The 21,619-nt window shown below is 42.9% G+C and overlaps 1 protein-coding gene across 2 annotated transcripts in view; it reads left to right on the forward strand.

Annotated features, from left to right (window-relative positions):
• TNFAIP8 (TNF alpha induced protein 8) overlaps positions 1–21,619 on the forward strand; it is a 130,727-nt gene that overhangs the window by 13,883 nt on the left and 95,225 nt on the right. The window contains exon 1 of one of the 2 annotated variants that reach the window (XM_053220056.1): positions 5,287–5,881. The exons of the other annotated variant lie outside the window; for it this stretch is intronic. Within the exon in view, the coding sequence (XP_053076031.1) occupies positions 5,764–5,881 (118 nt within the window). The 5' untranslated portion in view covers positions 5,287–5,763. Of the gene's footprint in view, positions 1–5,286; positions 5,882–21,619 lie in introns of those variants that run through there. 2 annotated transcript variants of the gene reach the window in all.

Raw genomic sequence — 21,619 nt, forward strand, 5'->3', positions numbered from 1 at the left:
GTTTTGGTTGTTTTTTTTAATTTAATTTAATTTTTTATTTTTGTAAATTTACATCCAAATTAGCGTATAGTGCAACAATGATTTCAGGAGTAGATTCCTTAGTGCTCCTTACCCATTTAGCCCATCCCCCCTCCCACAACCCCTCCCTTAACCCTCAGTTTGTTCTCCATATTTATGAGTCTCTTCTGTTTTGTCCCCCTCCCTGTTTTTATATTATTTTTGTTTCCCTTCCCTTATGTTCATCTGTTTTGTCTCTTAAAGTCTTCATACGAGTGAAGTCATATGATTTTTGTCTTTCTCTGACTAATTTCACTTAGCATCATACCCTCCAATTCCATCCATGTAGTTGCAAATGGCAAGATTTCATTCTTTTTGATTGCCGAGTAATACTCCATTATATATATATATATATATATATATATATATATATATATATATATATGCGCCACATCTTCTTTATCCATTCATCCATCGATGGACATTTGGGCTCTTTCCGTACTTTGGCTATTGTTGATAGTGCTGCTATACATATGGGGGTGCATGTGTCCCTTCGAAACAGCACACCTGTATCCCGTGGATAAATGCCTAGTAGTGCAATTGCTGGGTCGTAGGGTAGTTCTGTTTTTAGTTTTTTGAGGAAACTCCATACTGTTTTCCAGAGTGGCTTCACCAGCTTGCGTTCCCATCAGGTTTTGTTTTTTTTTAATTAATTAATTAATAATTTTATTGTCAGGTCAGCTAACATACAGTGTAGTCTTGGCTTCAAGAGTAGATTCCTGTGATTCATCACTTACATACAACACCCAGTGCTCATCCCAACAAGTGCCCTCCTCAGTGGCCATCACCTCTTTTCCCCACCACCTCATCCCCAACCCCATCAGCCCTCAGTTTGTTCTCTGCATTTAAGAGTCTCTTATGGTTTGCTAAAAGATTTTACTTTAAGTCATCTCTGCACCAAACATGGGGCTCAAACTCACAACTTTGAGATCAAGAGTCACATGCCCTGCTGACTGAGCCAGCCAGGTTTCCCATCCCCTAATTTCTTTTTTTAATAATCTTTTTTTTTTTTTTAGTTTTTATTTATTTATTTTTAGAGAGAGGGAGAGAGTACAAGTGAGGAAGGGGCAATGAAAGAGAGGAAGAGGGGGAAGGACAGAGAGAGAGAATCCCAAGCAGTCTCTGCACCACCAGCCTAGAACCGGATATGGGGCTCAAACTCACCAACCGTGAGATATGACCCCAAGCAAAATCCAAGGCTTAACAGACTGAGCCACCCAGGTGCCCCTCCCACCCCCTAATTTCTTGATAGTACTTTGTGACCTTTACGTTAATGTCCTTGGACCACATTTTCTTTTCTTGAGAATCTTAAATACGTTTCTCTATTTTCTTCTGACCAAGTATTATTGTCAAAATTCTGATGATGATAATTTAGTTTTCTATCCTTCTGTATGACCTGTTGTTTCAGCACTGCTGAGAACCTCAGCTTTGTGCCTATTTCCTTCCATCTATTATCTACATAGTCTTCCAATACAATGATTAGTGAGTTACAATGTTACCAAATCCAAGTATATAACTTGGCCTGCCCAGGTGCCAAATAATCGCTGTCTCCTCTTAACCGAAAATAAGCCACTTAGTGTGAGTAAGTATAGCTTTTTATCTTTGTAACCTAAACTCTACCTTGTGAAGTGTACAGAGTTAGCGCTAAATATATACTTGTTTATGAAATAAACGATGCGGAAGGATGTGGGTTTTTCCCCCTTCCTTTTTAGCCTGTCAGGAACTGCCCCGCCTCTTCAGCTCTTTTCCTCCAATCAGGCGCGGCTTTTCCCACACACCTGTGGCGCCCATCAGCCCTCGCTGTCCCTGTGCTCAGGAGGTCAGGTTGTGTGGCCGTGTTGTCACGTTATTGCATTTCCAAGATAAGCACACTGGCAACCCCAAAACAGGGGTTCTGCCCCCTACCCCAAATGCTTCTGTGGCCCCGTGCCTGCTTACACTCCTGGTAGACCATACCTTGACCTCTTACTGTGGGTTTTAAGGCCCGGGCCCCTAGCATGTGGGGCCCAGACCCCAGCCTCTCAGGGTACCTGAGCTGCCACCTGTCCCGTTTCTTTCTTGGCTGACCTTTTTGTTCTTCATGGCTTGGCTGCCAGAACCCATGGCAGGATAGCAAGATGGATGCCTTGGCCCACATGAGATGCCAGATGCCTTTTGTTGAATATATGCACTGTATTTAGTTTAGGTTTTGTTTTTTTTTTTTAATTTTTTTTTTAACCTTTATTGATTTTTGAGACAGAGAGAGAGAGCATGAACGGGGAAGGTTCAGAGAGAGATGGAGACACAGAATCTGAAACAGGCTCCAGGCTCTGAGTTGTCAGCACAGAGCCCGACGTGGAGCTCTAACTCACGGACTGTGAGATCATGACCTGAGCTGAAGTTGGACGCTCAGCCGACTGAGCCACCCAGGCGCCCCAGGGTTTTTTTTTTTTTTTTTAATGTTTATTTATTTTTAATATTTTTTTTCAACGTTTATTTATTTTTGGGACAGAGAGAGACAGAGCATGAACGGGGGAGGGGCAGAGAGAGAGGGAGACACAGAATCGGAAACAGGCTCCAGGCTCCGAGCCATCAGCCCAGAGCCTGACTCTGGGCTCAAACTCACGGACCGCGAGATCGTGACCTGGCTGAAGTCAGACGCTTAACCGACTGCGCCACCCAGGCGCCCCAATGTGTATTTATTTTTGAGAGAGAGAGAGAGAGAGAGAGAGAGAGAGAGAGAGAGAATCCGAAGCAGGCTGGGCTCTGAGTTGTCAGCACAGAGTCTGACACTAGGCTCAAACTCAAGAACAATGAGTTCATGTCCTGAGCCCAAGTTGGACACCTAACCGACTGAGCCATCCAGGTGCCCCTAGTTTTGAAAAATTAAATGCCAGTTAGTGGGCAAAGCTTCTATGGCTAGCTGCTGAATCTCCCCCTGCCCCTCCCCCCAACATCAGTCAGTCACATAATTTATTGATCTGCCTGCCTTCTGAAGACTGTTGAGTTTGACCTCTGACCTCTGGTATCTAAAGCTTCTCAGAGCATTTGCCATATGGGCATGACTGTGGGCTGTCCATTTATATGCCTGGCCTGCACTAGTCCACAACATCCTCACCCTGGTTCTTTTTGTTAGGCCCTGGCCGGTGGGCCTTGCAGAATATTTTTTCCCTTCCCTCTTGAGCCCATTAGTGTCATGTGATGAACAGAAAAAAAAAAAGTTGTAATATGTAGCTTTTACAAATATTCACCCTACAAAAGCAGTGATAGGAAGGTTCCAGAAGCAATGGAATAGTGACTCATCTCCAGTGAATGTGACCATTGAGGTGATCTCGGGAATACAGAAGATCGAAACCCCATAGCCTGGAACACATCAGAGAAATCTCACTGGTAACAGGGAGTCAGTGATAGGGAAGAGCTGCCCATGACATGAGAAGTTACTCTGGTTGCCTCACTGTTCTGTTCTTGGTCAGTAGCCCTGAGGTGAGGAACTTCCCTTAGGCTCTCCACTCCTGTGGCTGGGCCCACGGGAGACAGCTCACTGGCCTGACTGACCCTTGTGAGTTTTTGCCCAGATCCAACTTCTCCAGTCTCAGTCAAAACAATCCTGGGAATGACTCCTTGCTCCTAGCAATGTCCAGAGATTAATATGGATTTGTGTGAAAACATAAGCGTATTTTCTCTTCTGCTCTTATTAATTCAGCAGAAACCATGCTGAAGGCTTTTTCTTCTTTTCCTGCCCCTAGCTGCCTGTATTTTTGCCTTTTGCCTCTGGTTGGCCCACGGGTGAACCTAGCTATGGCGGTGTAGACTCCATATTTATTGAGCACCTACTGTGTGCCAGGCCTTATGCTATGCTTTTATGTACGTTGCCCAATCCTAGGTTCTGTTATTATTACAGACCTTTTAAAAACTGGGAAATTGAGACCACGAGAGTCTAAGTCATTACCCCAGTCAAAGGCAAAGCTGATATTTAAATCTATTGGTTCTTAACCACACAGCTGTACTTCCTTTTGCAAAAACACAGATTTTACCTAGCCAACTTGCAGGTGCTTGCCTTAAGGGACAAAGCTCTGGGCTCGGGGTTAGAAGGTGGAGCTGGCTACTCTGTGACATTTAGATCTGCAACAGACTTTACTCAGAACTTCCCAAGATCCCTGATTTAGACTTGGTAGCATCAATGGGAGGGGCAGTGGGGAGTAACACAAATAAGTCTCTAGAGTCTCAACACCTTGGGTAGCCCCAAGTTTGAAAATGCACAGGTGAGAGCTGCCATCTTGTTGATAAGTCAGCAGTGTTACAAGCACCTCAACAGGGGACAGAAGAAGGAGGTGAAACTCAAATGTGTAAATTCTGAAATCTGGTAGACATTCTAGTAGTGAATTTGGTGGAAAAGGAAGTTAAAATGACCTAAAAATAAGAACTCTGAATTTCTTACTGTTTGTACTGTCTCTATACTTGTTCTCGGATTGCCCTTTTTAAAATTTCCTCTGGATGACCGCGTATGGCCACTTAGGTTGTGCACTGCACAACTGCAGGGGACACTGTTCACAAAGATTATATTTAAATGGTGCTTCTGAAGCTGTGCAGCGCACAATTGGAAAACCTTATTTTGTAGATCTTTGTTTTTTTAATTTTTAAATTCTTTTTTTTAAATGTGTGTTTATGTTTCACAGAGACAGAGATGCACGCGCGCGTGAGCCAGAGAGGGGCAGAGAGAGAGAATGGGACAGAGTATCCAAAGCGGGCTCTGCACGGATAGCTGATAGCGGCAAGCCGTATGTGGGGCTCGAACTCACACACTGTGAGATCACGATCTGAGCTGAAGTCAGAGGCTCACCTGACTGAGCCACCCAGGTGCCCCTCTTGGTTTGAATGTTTAATTGAAGTATAGTTGACATTATATTAGTGTTAGGTGTACAACATAATGATTCGACAAATATACACATTGCAGAATGTTGACCATGATAAGTGGAGTTACCATCTGTCGCCATACAAAATCATTACAATTTTATTGACTATATTCCCTGTGCTTTACTGTTCATCCTCATGACTTATTTTATAACTGCAAGTTTGTACCTCTTAATCCCCTTCACCTGTTTTGCCTGCCCCAACCCTACTCCCCCACCCTTTTTTTCAATAAGCATTGTTTCTACCCAAGGGTAGAAATATTCTAGACAAATTTTGCTCACATGGCCTTTTTTCTTTTTTAATGTTTATTTATTTTTGAGAGAGAGACAGACAGAGACAGAGTGTGATCCGGGGAGGGGCAGAGGGAGAGGGAGACACAGGAGCTGAAGCAGGCTCCAGGCTCTGAGCTGTAGGCACACAGCCAGACGCGCGGCTCGAATTGACGGACTGTGAGATCGTGACCTGCGCCGAAGTCGAACTGTTAACCGACTGAGCCGCCCAGGCGCTCCCCTCTGGTCTTTTTCAAGTAACAAGAGGAGCCTGCAGCTGTACTGTCTACCGGAAGAAGCCCTGAGTGAGGCTGTGGAGTTACTGGCTGTGTGATCTCGCGAGACATTCAACCCTGTGGGTCAGAATTCCCACTTCAAAGAAACGTAAGGTGTGGACTGTTTAATCTCGAATCCCTCCCAGCTCTGAAATTCTATGATTCTGATTATTATCACCTGCGCTGTGCGTTGGCATTTTAAGCCTATAAACCAGGGAGGCTGACGCCACCGGTGGAGCAAGAGGGGAGAGCTGTGGGACTCTCTGGAAATAATGCTGTACTGCCCAGTGTGGAATGAGGGATTCAGTTCCAGGGTCTCAGAAGGCAGGACTCTGGCCCTGAGTCTTTCCAAGGAGGCTCCCGGGCTGCAGAAAGTCCTGAGATACTCCTGTGAGTGAATTTATTTTTAGATTATCTTTTTGCTCCCCTTCATTGCCAAGATAAGCGATTGTTAACTATATTAACATATGAGGAAATTTGCTGAATTATGTCTTACACAAGAGAGCCCATTTGCATCTATCTAAGACGCTGATACAAGTAGCCATGAGTGAATTCATTTTGGGACGAAAAGAGTTCATTACAGTGTTGATTTAAAAAAATGGAAAAAAAAACCTCTCTAGACAACTTGAAGATGCATCAGCTGCTAATATGTATTACTGCACTTCCTTGAGATAAAACATTATGCGCTTTTCCAACAAGGCTGGTCTCTGTGCACTGATGTGAAAAGATCTGCAAGATAGATTAAGTTACAAAGCAAAATAATGATCTCATTATGTTTTAAAATACGTATTATATGTTTATGAGTCCATCAGCATTTTTTTTTTTTTTACAAGAATGAACAATATACTAATACTGGAACCGAGTGTTGGAAGATGGGGAAGGAGTCTAACTTTTGATACATTCTGTGGTGCATACATTTCATAGTCAAAATACATGTAGTAAAGGAGAGAATTTAGATTTCAGGTGAGTTTTTGAGGCATTCTCAAACTTCTCTCGAAAAATCTGTATAAACAAAGCATGCTGAGCAAAAGCAAGGTGTGGTCTGTAAATTAGGCTCTGAACGTTAGGGAAGTCCCCCCACACCACCTCCGTAGCCTTTATTATACTGCTCTAAACACACAGCTCCCCAGTGATTGCATGTATTCCTCTAGTGTAGAGTTGTCAGTGGCTCCCTATGTCTATCAAAAACCAGTCCAGGAGAGCAATATGGCGGGGCAGCAGATTGTGGGCTCATGGTTTGTCTTCAGTGCATTTGGGCAGTATTTGTCAAGGAGCAGGCAGTGCTCGCTCAGGGATGTAGGTCCATGACATGCTGTTTGGAGACCAGATCTGACGTCTCAGAGCCTCACCTTAGAAGCTTCCTACTTGTAAAAAGCACATTGTCAGGAGTAAATACAACAGGAAATGCAAGGCTCCTCACCCAAGCCCCAAAGGACAATATTTGCTCACATGCCCTTCCCTCCGTGGTCAAGGCCCTGTCTGACCCCCGTTTCTCCTCTGCATGTTTCCTTGGATTCCCATTCCTAAACTGCATTGTTCTAGAACACACCCCATTCTTCTCTGTTTTTGTCTTTGCTGGCTGTGTCTTCCTCTCGTACAATGTCCATCACTTCTCCTTCCTGGACAGAATTAGACTATCCTTCAGGATCCAGTTCAGAACCTTTCCTGGTTCAATTCTTTACCAGGAAAAAAGGCCTTGTGTATTCTCTTCCTCTTAAGAGTCGCTCACTCTGATCTCCCTATCTTTATCATGATTATGTCACTTGTGACATCATCCTTAGTTTACAGCTGTCTGTGAGCTACTAGATAGCCATCCTGAGCACAGTGACTAAGTCTTCGTCATCTCTAGAACTCATTTTTGGTCCCACATTCTCAGAAAATAGGTGTGAATGGGTGACTTCATTGTGATGATTTGCCTAAATATTATTTTACTTTCCTGTAAGGGATTCTTTTAGGTTGAAGCTGAAAATGAGGACATTTCCTTGAAATTCACCATTAAGGAAAGGTGAGCTCGAGTTTCTTTCCCTTTGCAGGGATTCAGCTTGTAAGTTGTAGAGCTGCTATTCCTGAAGAATGTTTAAGGAAGAGACAGGCAGGCCTTTATCTAGGGTGGTCCGGGCAGTCACCACCCTTTACATGAGTAACTGACTCCCAGGTTCTCCGCTGATGAGGTGAGATCTTATCCTGATAATTTTAAAAAGCAAACAAACTACACCCGCTATTAAGACAACTCCCAGCTTAGGTAAAGGGAATTTAGAAAGAAAACACCTAGTAAAGTTGTAGATGTGTGGGAGAAAGAGGCATGTTTCATTTTCCTGTTTCTTTCCATGCCTGTCCATGGTTATACGGATCCATATTATAATCCATTTTAGAGCGGTGACCGTAGGGTATACACAGGTTAATAGTATTCTGCTTTTCTCTTAACGTTATTTCTTACACAGTTTCCTCTGTTTTGATGGGCATTTGATTTTAGTTCTCAGTGAGACTCTTGGAGTAGAGTTGATCGCTGCCTTTCTCAAGCAAGAGAAGGACCCTGTGAAACAAAGATGTAGCCTGGGGCAATGTCTGCATAGTATATGTTTTAAAAGATGTAATCTTATTCCGATATTGCTGAGAAGCACTGGAGCAAAAATATTAACACAGGATTTGGTTGAAGTTTGCAGCACAGTAAATGAGATTAAGATCATGAACCACTTTAAAATGTTTTCTTAAGTAAATACACATCTTTAAGAGATTAGACAGAGTTTTTCCCAAGCAATGACTTTTCATATTTACAAAGGTGTGTTGGGAACAGCTGGAAGACAGCCTTCCCTTATCAGCCTCAAGTTGTTTGCTAATGAATTTCAGGGCTCCAGCACTAATAGGATGGAATAATTTTACATAGAAGAATCAATCTCTAGCATCCTTTTTCAGAAGAAACTAATCTGGTTGGTGCCTTTAGGCAATGAGGTGTGTTCTACATGAGGAAATCATTAGGGCTAAATACCAGAATCTCTTTGAGGTCTGTGCACATAGTCTCCAAAGAGGAGGGGGGGGGGGCATTTAAAATTAACTGCACAGAATGCTAACAAGCACTATATACATGCCTTGTTGGAACTAATCTTGCTTTGGCTTTAGGCTAAATCAACTAGATTTGTACTCCCTTTGTTGACTTAAAAGCCACATTGACTCCTTTTTACAATGTTAATGATTTTGTAGCTTGCCTATAGGGAGGCTCTTAACTATTTTGCGATTTCTATCATCAGCCATAGTCAATACAAATAGCAATCAAGGTAAATTTATCAAGGTAAATTTACCATCCTGGTCACTTATCTGTTAGGAATAGTATATTTTATAATTGTCTTTTTTTTTAATACTTACTGGGTACAATCTCATAATTTAGCACAGACGTGATGATCGGATTTCTGTGTGTTTCCTAAAGGAGTGATTGCATATTTGTGTGACTTCTATGGCTTGGTCTATAAAAGGACCCACAAGACTGTGACTGGTTTTTTTCTTTCTATTTTTATTTATGGATTAAAGAGAGGCCTTAAGTCCTACTAGTCACTCAGAGCATCTACAGCCAGTCCCACTAGGACAGACCTTATGAGAAGGACTCGGATCCTAACCTAGTTCAGGATTCAAGAGAGGACCTGCACTCAGCTGGAATCCTCTTTAAAATATTGGAGGATTCAGAGGAAATCATCTTAATTAGAAAACTGTGAAATGCCTTCAATTCCTGGGACTGGGGCCAGGGTGCCTACAATGGGGGTTCTGCCAGGTTCAGGCCTTTTGGTCCCTGCTGACAGCAAACCTTTTAAAGTGGTTGCTGTTTATTATTGCCTAGTCTCCTCCCCTCATTACCTTCTCTGACTCTTGCTTCTTTATCACCTGTGACCCTGCAAAGCCGCTCTCGCCCTGAGATAAGTTAGGGATATCAGGGTGGGAGGCAACTTCAGAGGGAGAGGTGAGGTGAGGTCGCTCTGTGTTCCTGGCAATGTTTCTTAAAAGCCCAGGTAGGCTGGGAGCAGAGTCCAGACTACAGGTGTTTCTACTTCCACAACTACCAAGGCCTTAAAGTTAAAAAAAAAAGAAAAAAAGAAAGAAGGAAAAAGAAAAGAAAAAAGAAAATTGAAATTACAGAATGATCCAAAGGCAATATGAAGTCAGCCCAAGGCGTAACTTCCACCAAAGGTTTTGTTTAGTTTTTTTATTCTTTTATCAGTCAATCAACTAACGATTACTGAGTGACTCACTAAAGCTTGCCGAGAATGAAAAATTCACAAAGAAGGTCAATGCCCTCTGGGAAATGTTAATCTAGTTCTAAAAGGTAAGGATATAAATAATTGGAATACAACGGATACAAAGAATTGGAATGTAATGTAGACCACACCAGAGAGGTACATCAGTTATCTGCTGCTGCCTAACAAATTGCTCCAAAGCTTAGCAGCTAAAAACAACAATAAACATCTCTTATTACATATGGTTTCTGTGGGTCAGGAATTTGGGAGCCACTCAGCTGAGTGAGTCTGATTTGGGTTGTCTCATGAGGCTAGAGTCAGCAAGTTGGCCAGGTTTGCAGACATCTGAGGATTTTTCCTGTTTTTTTCCTATATGTGTGTGTGTGTGCATGTGTGTGCATGTATGTGTGTGCGTGTGTGTGTATGCGTGTGCATGTGTGGGTGTGTGTGTGTTTCTTCTGAGGAATGAACTCCAAGATGGTTAGTGCTGGCTCTGAACGGGAGGCCTCAGTTTCTCACTATGGAGACCTCTCCATATGTTTACTGGAGTGTCCTCATAACGTGGTAGATGGCTTTCCCTAGAGTTAGTGATCCAAGAGAGCACAAAGTGGTCGCCTGTCTCCTCTTTCACGATCAAGCCTTGGAAGCCACACAGTGTGACCTCTACACTATCTCATCCGTTACACGGCTCTCCCCATCCATTGTGGGTGGAGGCTACACAAGGGAGGGGAAGCCAGGAGGTGAGGAACATTGCCTGCCGTCTTGGAGACTGCCTCTCTCAAGAGGCAGAAATCTTGTGTGGTAATGAAAAGACAGTGTTGGGGTGCCTCCAGAAGGAGGCAGGATGTAGAACAGGGTGGATTTTCAGTAGCTGAGGTTGTGGGAAAGTGTTGAGAAGGTTGGAGGATGCATCAGGAGCAGAGAAGGTTGGACAGTGATGGGTATCGGTGTGTTCAAAGAACATCTTCCAGAGCAGACTCTGGCAAGGTAAAGGAGCCTGGGGCTATGAGGTCCTGAAGGCCAACAGAGGGAGTTTGGACTTTCGGTAATTATCACTGATGAGTCATGGGAAGTTTTTGAGCAGGTAAGTGACATAACTATTGGCCTGTTTTAGCTTTAATCTGTGTGTGAGCTTTAGGTTTTGAGACCCCTTATTTCCTTTTTCCCCTCTGTGTTCTCCAGGTTGTCAACTCTCTAATTTTGAAAATTCTGTAAGACTTCTCTGCCTGTGGGGTGCCAGGTGACTCAGTCAGTTAAGCATCCAACTCTTGATTTCAGCCCAGGTGATGATCTCATGGTTCATGAGTTTGAACCCCACATTGGGCTCTGAGCTGACAGTGTAGAGCTTGCTTGGAGTTCCCTCTCTCCCTCTCTCCCTCTCTCTCTGCCCCTCCCAACCAAAATAAATAAACATTAAAAGAGGGGGGAGCACCTGGGTGGCTCAGTCGGTTAGCATCCGGCTTAGGTCATGATCTTGTGCTTCACGAGTTTGAGCCCTGTGTTGAGCTCTGTGCTGACAGCTCAGAGCCTGGAGCCTGGTTCAGATTGTGTCTCCCTCTCTCTCTGCCCCGCTGTCTCTCTCTGCCCCTCCCTCGCTCATGCTCACTCTCTCTCTCAAAAATAAACATTAAAAAAGTTTATTAAATAAAAAAAAATACTTCTCTGCCTGTGCCCCTTGATCACGTGCTACCTTGTACTGTTCAGCTTTTAGCATTTCTGTCTCATCATAAGTAGATTACAAAGGCCATAAGGGTCATATCTTTATCCATTTCTGTTTCCCCTGCTGTGCCTAGCTCACTGGGTACCCAATAAATATTTGCTAACTGATTGGATAATAGCAGCCAATTACTATGTGTGTGTACAGCCACTGTTTCCGGCCTGCGGCACATAATTGACAGTTAAACATCTTTCAAAAGAGTGAGCAGTTTGTGGTGGATGTGATTTCTGTGAATCGGAAAAAGTGTTCCTGTCCAATTTTGTGTACTTGGCATTTGCCAAAATATAGGAAACCGAGAACGATCGTTTTATTTTTAAAAACCCATGGTTTATTTTCAGCTTCAAAGAGAGTTCTTAGTTTGCCTAAATTAGGCCAGTGGAGTAATAACTAGCCACAGAGTGAAGTAAGGGCTGCTTGTCTCTTTGAATAGTGAAGGACAACCTCCTTCATGCACATTTAAGACATTTAGGGAATAAAGCTCTTGTTCAGAATTTGGGACAGGGTTTTTTGTCTCCCTCCCCCTCTCTCCGTCTGAATAAAATGATCATTGTCTGTGTATTTTCACTGAGCAAGTGAGTATTTCACTCTAGTCCCATGAAAGTTGGAGAGGTCTGGTTTCAAGCTAGCAAAGACAGTTTTTTCTCTTGAAAAACCCCCCAAACAACCAAAAAAGTGAAAACGCAGGGATGCGGACTTTATTGTCAGAAACCTAGCTGACATCTGTAACTCCAAACCACACAGGACTTGAGGAGAGAAAGCAGATGAAGTGGGGCAAAGGAATTTGCAGCGAGAAAGGGATCAAGAAGCAAATGTCTGCAGGAGGGTCAGTGGAGTGGACCCGAAGCAGTCCATGTGCTCGTAGAATCCCAGGAAGGCTCAGAAATGGGGGTTCCCAGGTTCCACGGAGGTGAGGCAGAGGGCTCCAGGATGGGAGAGGCGTTGTAAGGCTCCAGATGTGAGAAGGGGTCTCAAAACAAGGATGGAAATACCTCAATGGCAGGTCTGGAACACAGAGAAAAGCCATTCATTCCAGAGCAGAGCAGAAAGAAGAGGGCAGGAGGGATGTTTCTGGGTTGAACAATGAAACTGATTCAAAAGGAAGAAAAAAGAGAATGGGAAGTTCTGGGTTTGAATCCTGTCTCTGTCACCATGAACTGTGAATGTTAGCAAATCAGTTGGACTCCGTTTCCCAGTTTATTAAATAAAAGATTGGAGCACATAATGTTTAAGGTCTAAACTCTGATCCGTTCTGATTCTCTCGGGTAAAAAAGGCAATAAAAACCCTAGTTTGACTCTTCCATGTCTGCCTAGAGACAGGAAAACATGGGTCCATACAAATTCTTCGATGCAAATATTCGTAGAAGTGTTATATGTAAAAGCTCCAGACTGGAAACAGCCTAAACAGCCACCAGTTGGGGAATGGATAGCAAAATATTATTTATTTATACAATGGACTACTATTCAGCAATCAAAAAGAAGAAGAACTGTATCTGCTACAACGTGAATGAACCTTAAAAGCAACATACTAGGGGGAACCAGGTTGTGGGTGGGGGGGATGGGCTAAATGGGGGAGGGGCATTAAGGAAGACACTTGTTGGGATGAGCACTGGGTGTTATACACAGGGGATGAATCACTGGAATCTACTCCTGAAATCATTATTGCACTATATGCTACCTAACTTGGATGTAAATTTAAAAGTAAATTAAAAAAATAATAAAAATATGCTAAGTGGAACAAACCAGACACGAGACCACGTATTGTATGTTTCCCTTTAATTAAAGCAATGTCCAGAAAAGACAAATGTATGAAGACAAGAAGTCGATTACTGGTTGCCTGAAACCGAGAGGAGAAGGAAATTAACTGCCAAGAGGCACTTTGGGGATGATGAAATGTTCTAAAATTGGCTCGTGCTGATGGTTGTACAACTTTCTAAATTTACCGAAAATCATGGCATTGTACAATCACAATTGTATGCATTTCTATTGCACAGTTGTAATTATATCCCAGTGAAGCTATAAAGACAAAAAGGTAACCAACAAGGGGTAGAGGGTGGAGAGGTATAAGTGAAACAAGATTGGCAGTATGTTGATTATGGTTGAAGGTAGGTAAGGAGTAACGAGGTCTCCTGATATATTCTTCTTTCTACTTTTGCATCTGTTTGAAATTTTACATAACAAAAGTTTAGAAAACATAAGAATAAAGCTAAAAAGGCACTCACAAGCCTGTTATTTTGTGGAGGTCAGATAACTCTTGAAGCGTATGTTTTACATTTTACAGTGGGGAATGTTCTAGACACTCTTGGGATATAATTTAACCCCCATGGACAACAAATGCACAGAATAGTGAGTCACTGTGAATGTGTCAGCTTTCCTCAAAACCTTAGCAGGCACTGGAGAAAATCATGGTGATCACATCATTAGGAAGAAGGTTAAATTTTGGTTAACATATTCTTTTTTATTTTCCTTTGTTTAGCATCCTTAAAAATTTTTTTTAACGTTTATTTATTTTTGAGGCAATGTGAGAGATAGAGTGCAAGCAGCCGAGGCACAGAAAGGGGGAGACACAGAATCCCAAGTGGTTTGCAGGCTCTGAGCTATCAGCCCAGAGCCTGACGCGGGGCTCGAACTCACGAATGGTGAGATCATGACCCGAGCCGAAGTCAGACGCCTAACCGACTGAGCCACTCAGGCGCCCCTGTTTAGCATCCTTTATTACAAAAGTTGTAGATTTTTTTTTTTTTAATTTACATCCAAATTAGTTAGCATAGAGTGCAACAATGATTTCAGGAGTACATTCCTTAGTGCCCCTTACCCATTTAGCCCATCCCCCCTCCCACCACCCCTCCCGTAACCCTCAGTTTGTTCTCCATGTTTATGAGTCTCTTAGGCTTTGTCCCCCTCCCTGTTTTTATATTATTTTTGCTTCCCTTCCCTTGTGTTCATCTGTTTTGTGTCTTAAAGTCCTTATATAATTGAAGTCACGATTTTTGTCTTTCTCTGACTAATTTCACTTAGCATAATACCCTCCAGTTCCATCCACGTAGTTGCAAATGGCCAGATTTCATTCTTTTTGATTGCCGAGTAATACTCCATTGTATATATGCCTCATCTTCTTTATCCATCGATGGACATTTGGGCTCTTTCCATACTTTGGCTATTGTTGATAGTGCTGCTATAAACATGAGGGTGCATGTGTCCCTTCGCAACAGCACACCTGTATCCCCTGGATAAATGCCTAGCAGTGCAGTTGCTGGGTCGTAGGGTAGTTCTGTTTTTAGTTTTTTGAGGAACCTCCATCCTGTTTTCCAGAGTGGCTGCACCAGCTTGCATTCCCAGTGGTTGACATATTCTAAGTAAGTGTGAATACGTTTTAGAAAAGATAAAACTAATGTAAGCTTTAATTATTTGCAGGGGAACTCTCGAGGTTTGAGGAGTTGACCTTTTAAGACCATGTCAGGGCACCTGGGTGGCTCAGTTGGTTGAGCGTTTGACATTGGCTCAGGTCATGATGTCACAGTTTATGAGTTCTAGTCCCACATTGGGCTTGCTGCTGTCAGTGCAGAGCCCACTTCAGCTCTTCTGCTTGCCCTCTCCCTCTCAAAAAGAAATAAAACATTGAAAAACATAAAATAAAATACAAATAAAATCATGTCATTTGTAGGAGCTCTGATGGCTGGATTTTTTTTTTATACCTGGGACTTAGATGCAGCATTCCATTTCAGATGCAATGTGTCGTCAATAGTGAATATAACATTGATAGTTATTTTCTTTGCTTACTGTTTCCTTATACAAGGATCTGTTTTTGAATCTCTTATCAACATTCTGGAGAAGGTGGGTGCCCATTTTACAGTGAGGAAGGTTGAGGCTCAGTGCAGCTAAATAACTTGTCTGAGATCAGGCAGCTGGTGAATGTTAATGCTGGGCCTACCTATGGCTCTGCAGGCTGTGCTCTTACTGGTTTTAGTCTCCTGGGCATACTGGAGCCTGTTTACTCTCAAAGTCTTTCTTCCAGAGAATTTGGACTAACGTACATGATCTATTCCCCTTATGGAATCCACAAGAGATAAACGAGAAAGAGGAGGTGGCATTCTTCTGGAAAGAGGAACTGCTGGTGCCAGTTGAAGGCAGTGACTGTCCCCAAGATGAGTCTTGGGCTGTCTCATGCTAAAAGCGTCACCCAAAGGTTCCAGGTTTTGATTCCAAGGTGATGGAGACAGGTGTTTGGAATTTGGAGTTCTGAAATCTGCTACTCGTCGAAGGGCAGAATTATGAGAAGCCTTCTAACAAGTCTTCCAGCTTCCTGTCCATTCTTGGACCTGCCACCCAAGTGTGTTGTATTTCTTACAAGTGGAAAAGACATCCGTGGCCCCACTTTGCCTATTAAAGTCTGAACTGTCTTTACTTTGGTGTTCAGAGCTCCTCATGGCTTGCTTCACCATGTATCCTCCCTCCTACTTGTCCCCACTGCTCATGCCATCTGGAATACTCCACAGTTCTCTGTGGATTGGTTGGTTCCTACTGACTGTAATTCTCTGATCCCCTTCTCTACTGGACCAGCTCCTATTCAACCTCAAGCCCCAGTGAAATGTCCTTTCCTTTGGGAAGCCTTCCCTGGTCCTCCCTCAGCAGTCACAGTTGCTTCCTTCTCTGGATTTTCATGACTCTTTCTACGCACCTCAGTTATATGTGATTTTGTCAGCTATTTAAGTGCCTTAGCTCCTTCAGGCTGGACAGTATGGAGTACCATCATTATATCTTGTCACCCAATTCTGTATCTGGCATGGAAGAGGCCCTTGGGAATGTGGGCAAACAAATTTTTCCCTAGAACTCTCATCTATGATTTATAATGATCTGCAACAAATCATCTTTATACGGAAAAGGATTGGATCTGACCTGGAAGTATTAAGGCACATATTTGTAACATGCCGGAAGTGTAGTCCTGTTTCTTCCAGTAAAATATATCCCAGGTATCAGCCAAGATTCCAAGGATTTTCCCACTGTGCTGCTTCTCCAGTCCAGTATTGCATCTAACTGTTTTGTGTTGGGGGAGGTGTAAGAACATGCAAGTCCAGGAACTAGAGAGGGATAGATGTTCCTAGGAATTTTCTGGTTTGTCCTCAGGAAAGAAGAGAACACTTAGATTACATAATCTATGTGATTATGTATCTATGTATTAGATTACATAATCTATGTGATTACTATAATCACATAATAAGTGATTTCTAAGATCTCATCAAACTCTGAAATGCTTTTAGTTGTTTAATCCTCATCTTAGCAAATAAGAGGAAGGAAGGGTTGATTATTTTCTCTGTAGATATTTTGAATCAGAGGGCCAAATTTGGTGACCTATTTGGGGTCAGGCTGGCCAGTGCATTGAACTTGACCTTCACACCACTTGTATGTCCAGGTCATTTGGTTCTGAGGTGTGGCTTTCCTGCAACTGCTTGCTGGCATCTTGTGCACTAAAGATCCCCATGATTTCAGGGGTGACAATGTCAAAAGGCTTATATTCCAGGGGCCCCTGGGTGGCTCACTTAGTTGGTCATCTGACTCTTGATTTTGGCTTAGGTTGTGATCTCACAGTCTGGGAGTTTGAGCAGCGCAAAACCTGCTTGGGATTCTCTGTCTCCCTCTCTCTCTTCTGCTCCCCTGTTGACTCTCTAAATAAATAAGTAAATAAACATTTAAAAAGAAAAAAGAAGAACAATTTTAAAAAGGCTTATATTCCAGAGCTAATTCAGAAATATCCACATTCTTTTATTAGAGAAAATAATTTCTAGAGAACCCTGATTAGTTTTTTTTTTTTCCTCTCCTCTGCTTGAAGTATGTTTCCTGGTAGTCACTGGGTGAAAGTTAAAAATAAACATACACTTTTCAGTAGGAGGGATGGACTGAAAATGACTGGTGTTTCTCTTGAGAAATGGTTCTGCAGAACAGTCACATTATCCACCTGTATCAAGGGGGACAGCGTCTGGCGGTCAGCAGTCTCTCTGAAACTTTTTCCCTTAGTCTTTTATGAGCCCCCCTGGAGGATGTTGCTCATTGGACTGTCACTTTTTTATCATGATTAGCTGGATCAGTGCATTCACTTCCATTCTGTTTTTTGTTGTTTGCTTTTTACAGTAGGCTTGCTGCGCCTGGATGGCTCAGTCGGTTAAGCGTCCGACTTCGGCCCAGGTCATTGATCTCGCAGTTTGTGAGTTAGAGCTTTGCGCTAGGCTCTGTGCTGACAGCTCAGATCCTGGAGTCTACTTCAGATTCTGTGTCTCTCTTTCTCTCTGCCCCTCTCCCGCTCGCGTTCTGTCTCTGTCTCTCAAAAATAAATTTAAAATGTTAAAAAATTTTAAAAATTAAAAATTAAAGTAGGTTTGATGCCCATGTAGGGAGCCCAGCACAGGGCTTGAACTCACAACCCTCTGATCAAGACCTGAACTGAGATCAAGAGTTGGACACTTAACGGACTGAGCCACCCAGGCAGCTATATTCATTTCCATTTTTTTTGTTTTGAGAGAGAGAAAGAGGGTGCAAGTGGGCAAGGGGCAGAAAGAAACAGAATCCCAGGAGGGGCAGAGGCTGAGAGAGAGAGAGAGAGAGAAGCAGGGCTCATCTGAAGCGGGACTTGTGATTTTACCCAAACCAGGGCTCATGTTCACCTGAATCGGGGCTTGAGCTCACCTTATGTGGGACTCGAACTCACGAACTGTGAGATCATGACCTGAACCAAAGTCAGATGCTTAAAGACTGAGCCACTCAGGCACCCTCCCCCCATACTTAATTAACACTTAAAAGTGTATGATCTAAGATGGGTCATCTTCAAAAATGAAAACCCAAAATAGCAAAGCCAAGCAAGTCTCCTGCTATATGCTGAGGAGGGACGAAGAAAAGTAAAAATATTCCTGGACTTTCTCCCTGCCCTAATTTTCTACCCGCTTTGAGAGAGAGAGAGAGAGAGCTCCTAATTGGGATTTCTCACTTCTGGGTGGAGATCTGATATTGTAAATTGTTATGCTTTGAGCCATTAGGAACTGTAATTTCTGTCTTCATTCATTTAGTTTTATTATGTTTTAGAATTTTGTTTGAAAAGACCCACCTGTCTCTTCTGCTTTTCTTCTCTGGAAAGGGGTCCTCCTGCACCCTTGAGTCCTACAGAGCAGAAACCACAAACTAGGAAATTGGGGAACCAGAGGCTGATTTCCTGGCAGATTCCTTTAGGGGAACAGCTCTGTAGCCAGAATAAACATTCCAATTCAGTTAGAGATAACTTCTTGGTTTTCTATTACCTATGCCAGTGAGGTCATGAAGAATATGCTCACTTTAATGAGCGTCGTGTTTTGTTTAAAGTGTGTGTTGTCTGATTCTGTGTCTCCCTCTCTCTCTGCCCCTCCCCCATTCATGCTCTGTCTCTCTCTGTCTCAAAAATAAATAAACGTTAAAAAAAATTTAATAAAAATAAAAAAAATAAAGTGTGTGTTGTCTGGCAGAAAATGCTCAAGAGTTGAGAAGCCTGTGGACTGGGTCTCAATTAATGTTTTGCTACTGATGGCATGTTACACAGAAAACACTTTGCCTCCTTCTTTCTGCCTCTGCTGTCCCCTGAGGGGTACATTGTGACCTGTGTGCTCTGGAATGGGCTCAGTTGTACCTGATTGTTGTACCTCAGTTGTACCTGCACCTCTTGTGGATAAATGCAGCTGTTTATTTTGGGTTGAATCCCAGATCCCTCAAAGATTGGACAATACTTTCTCTTCCTCCATCTTGTGGGTGCATGTCGGTCAAGTAAATCCGAAGCAATACATAACAGCACAGAAAATCAGAAGGGTCGAATGCTTGTTTCAAACAAATAAAGCAGAAAGGAAAAACAAGTTGAGTTTCAACAGAAGTTTCACACAACGTGTGTTAAGGAAAAGAGTAATCGGGGCACCTGGGTGGCTCAGTTGGATAAGCATCCCACTTCGGCTCAGGTCATGATCTCACGTTTTGTGGGTTTGAGCCCTGCGTCGGGCTCTGTGCTGACAGCTCAGAGCCTGGATCCTGCTTCTGATTCTGTGTATCTCTCTCACTCTGCCCCTCTCCCGCTCGTACTCTGTCTCTCTCAAAAGTAAATAAACATTAAAAAAAAAGAAAAGAAAAAGAGTAACCATGGACGACAGTAGGAACTGATGGGGAAAAAGGGTGAGGCTTCCCCAACTGTGGTGCATGCATTCATGAGATGGTCACCCTTCCTGCAAGGTTTCTCCAGTCACGTTGTTTAAGTGAACCCGATAGCAAGAAGTAAATACAAAAACAGCCACATTTAGTTTCTGGCACCTTATGCAATAGTTTCCCACCATCGTTAGAGGGTGAAATATTTCGCCTAAGTAAATTTACCAGGTATAAGTGTCAACATTTCAACCAGTTGGAATGGAAATTTTCTCAACTTTTTTCTTCTCTGTCTTCTGAATATAAATAGACAGCACTCCCCAATATAAATAGACTGCACTCCTTCCTTCTGAGGGCTCAAGGATTTTTCTAAGACACAAATCCCATTCTGTTATTCTCCAGCTTGAAAATCTCAAAAGTGTTTTCAGGATCAAGTTCAAACTCCTTCACCTAACATAATAAAGGTCTGATGATCTGGTTCTAGTCCAACTTTCCAGCCTCATGCCCTTCCCCTCTTCCAAAGGCACTCTGTGCTGCAGCCGCTGTGAACTATTTCTTATAGTTAAATGAATTTGAACTGTTATACCTCTTGTTCCTTCTGGTTGAATTGCCTAACCTCCAGGCAATTTGGCTGATTCCTCTGGACTTCACTTTGAGATGTGTTCAAATATGCCCCCATTCCCTGTAAACCCTGGTGCCCCCAAATAAATTAGATGCTGCTTTTCAGGATTCCCCCAGGGCCTCTATCACAGCACTTACTACTATGCTGTAATTGTGAGACTCTTGGCCGCCTCCCCAACCAACAATAATCATAATATAGACGATTCTTGACCTACCTTGGGGTTATAGCTCAGTAAACCCATCGTAAGTTGAAAATATCATTAAGTCAGAAATACCTTCAATACGCCTAAGCTACCGAACATCGTACCTGAGCCTAGCTTACCTTAAATGTGCTCAGAATATTATACTTACGTTATTCTACAGCTGGGCAATATCGTCTAACACAAAGCCTTTCATTAAGTGGTGAATGTCCCATGTAATTTATTATTGATTACTGTACTGAAAGTGAAAAATGGAATAGTTGTAAGTGTATCACTTGTTTACCCTGGTGACCCCATAGCTGCCCCCGAGTTCAGGCTACCTCTGCCATACAACATCTCGAGAGAATATACATGTAATGCTAGCCCAAGAAAAGATCCGAATTCAAAATTTGAAGTACAGTGTTAGCTGAATGCATACCACTTTAGCACCATTGTAAAGTTGAAAAATCATCTAGTTGAACCATCCTAAGTCGGGAACTATCTGTAGCTAGCATTTATTGAGCAGTTACTAAACACTAGGTGCTTGTCTAAGGGTTTTATTTGTAATAACTCATTTAATCCCCACAGTAACACTACATTAGAAGCTAACTGGGGCGGGGGGGGGGGGGGCGCCTGGGTGGCTCAGTGGTTAAGCGTCCGACTTCAGCTCAGGTCACGATCTTGCGGTCCGTGAGTTCCAGCCCCACGTCGGGCTCTGGGCTGATGGCTCAGAGCCTGGAGCCTCCTTCCGATTCTGTGTCTCCCTCTCTCTCTGCCCCTCCCCCATTCATGCTCTGTCTCTCTCTATCTCAAAAATAAATAAAACGTTAAAAAAATTTTTTTTAAGAAGCTAACTGGGTTAGGGTGCCTGAGTGGATCCGTCGGTTGAGCCTCCAACTCTTCATTTGGCTCAGATCATGATCTCATGGTGATCTCATGGTTTGTGGGGTTGAACCCTGAGTTGGGTTCCATGCTGGTGTTGGTGTGCCTGCTTGGGATTGTCTCTCTCTCTATCTCCCTCTGCCCCTACTCTGCTCACACTCTTTCTCTTTCTCTCAAAATAAATAAAATTAAAAAAAAAAAAGAAGAAGAAGAAGAAGAAGCTGAGTCACAGGATGCTGTTTAACTTGACTGCCTCCTCCTAGCTGATTGCCAGGTTTGGTGTGATCTATATTAATCTTACCTTGATTAGTAAGAAAAATATTTTATTGACTTCTCTTTTTTTAATGTTTATTTTTTAGAGAGAGAGAGA

The sequence above is a fragment of the Acinonyx jubatus genome, chromosome A1, assembly GCF_027475565.1.
Source record: "Acinonyx jubatus isolate Ajub_Pintada_27869175 chromosome A1, VMU_Ajub_asm_v1.0, whole genome shotgun sequence".
In the NCBI taxonomy this organism is placed as follows: Eukaryota; Metazoa; Chordata; class Mammalia; order Carnivora; family Felidae; genus Acinonyx; species Acinonyx jubatus.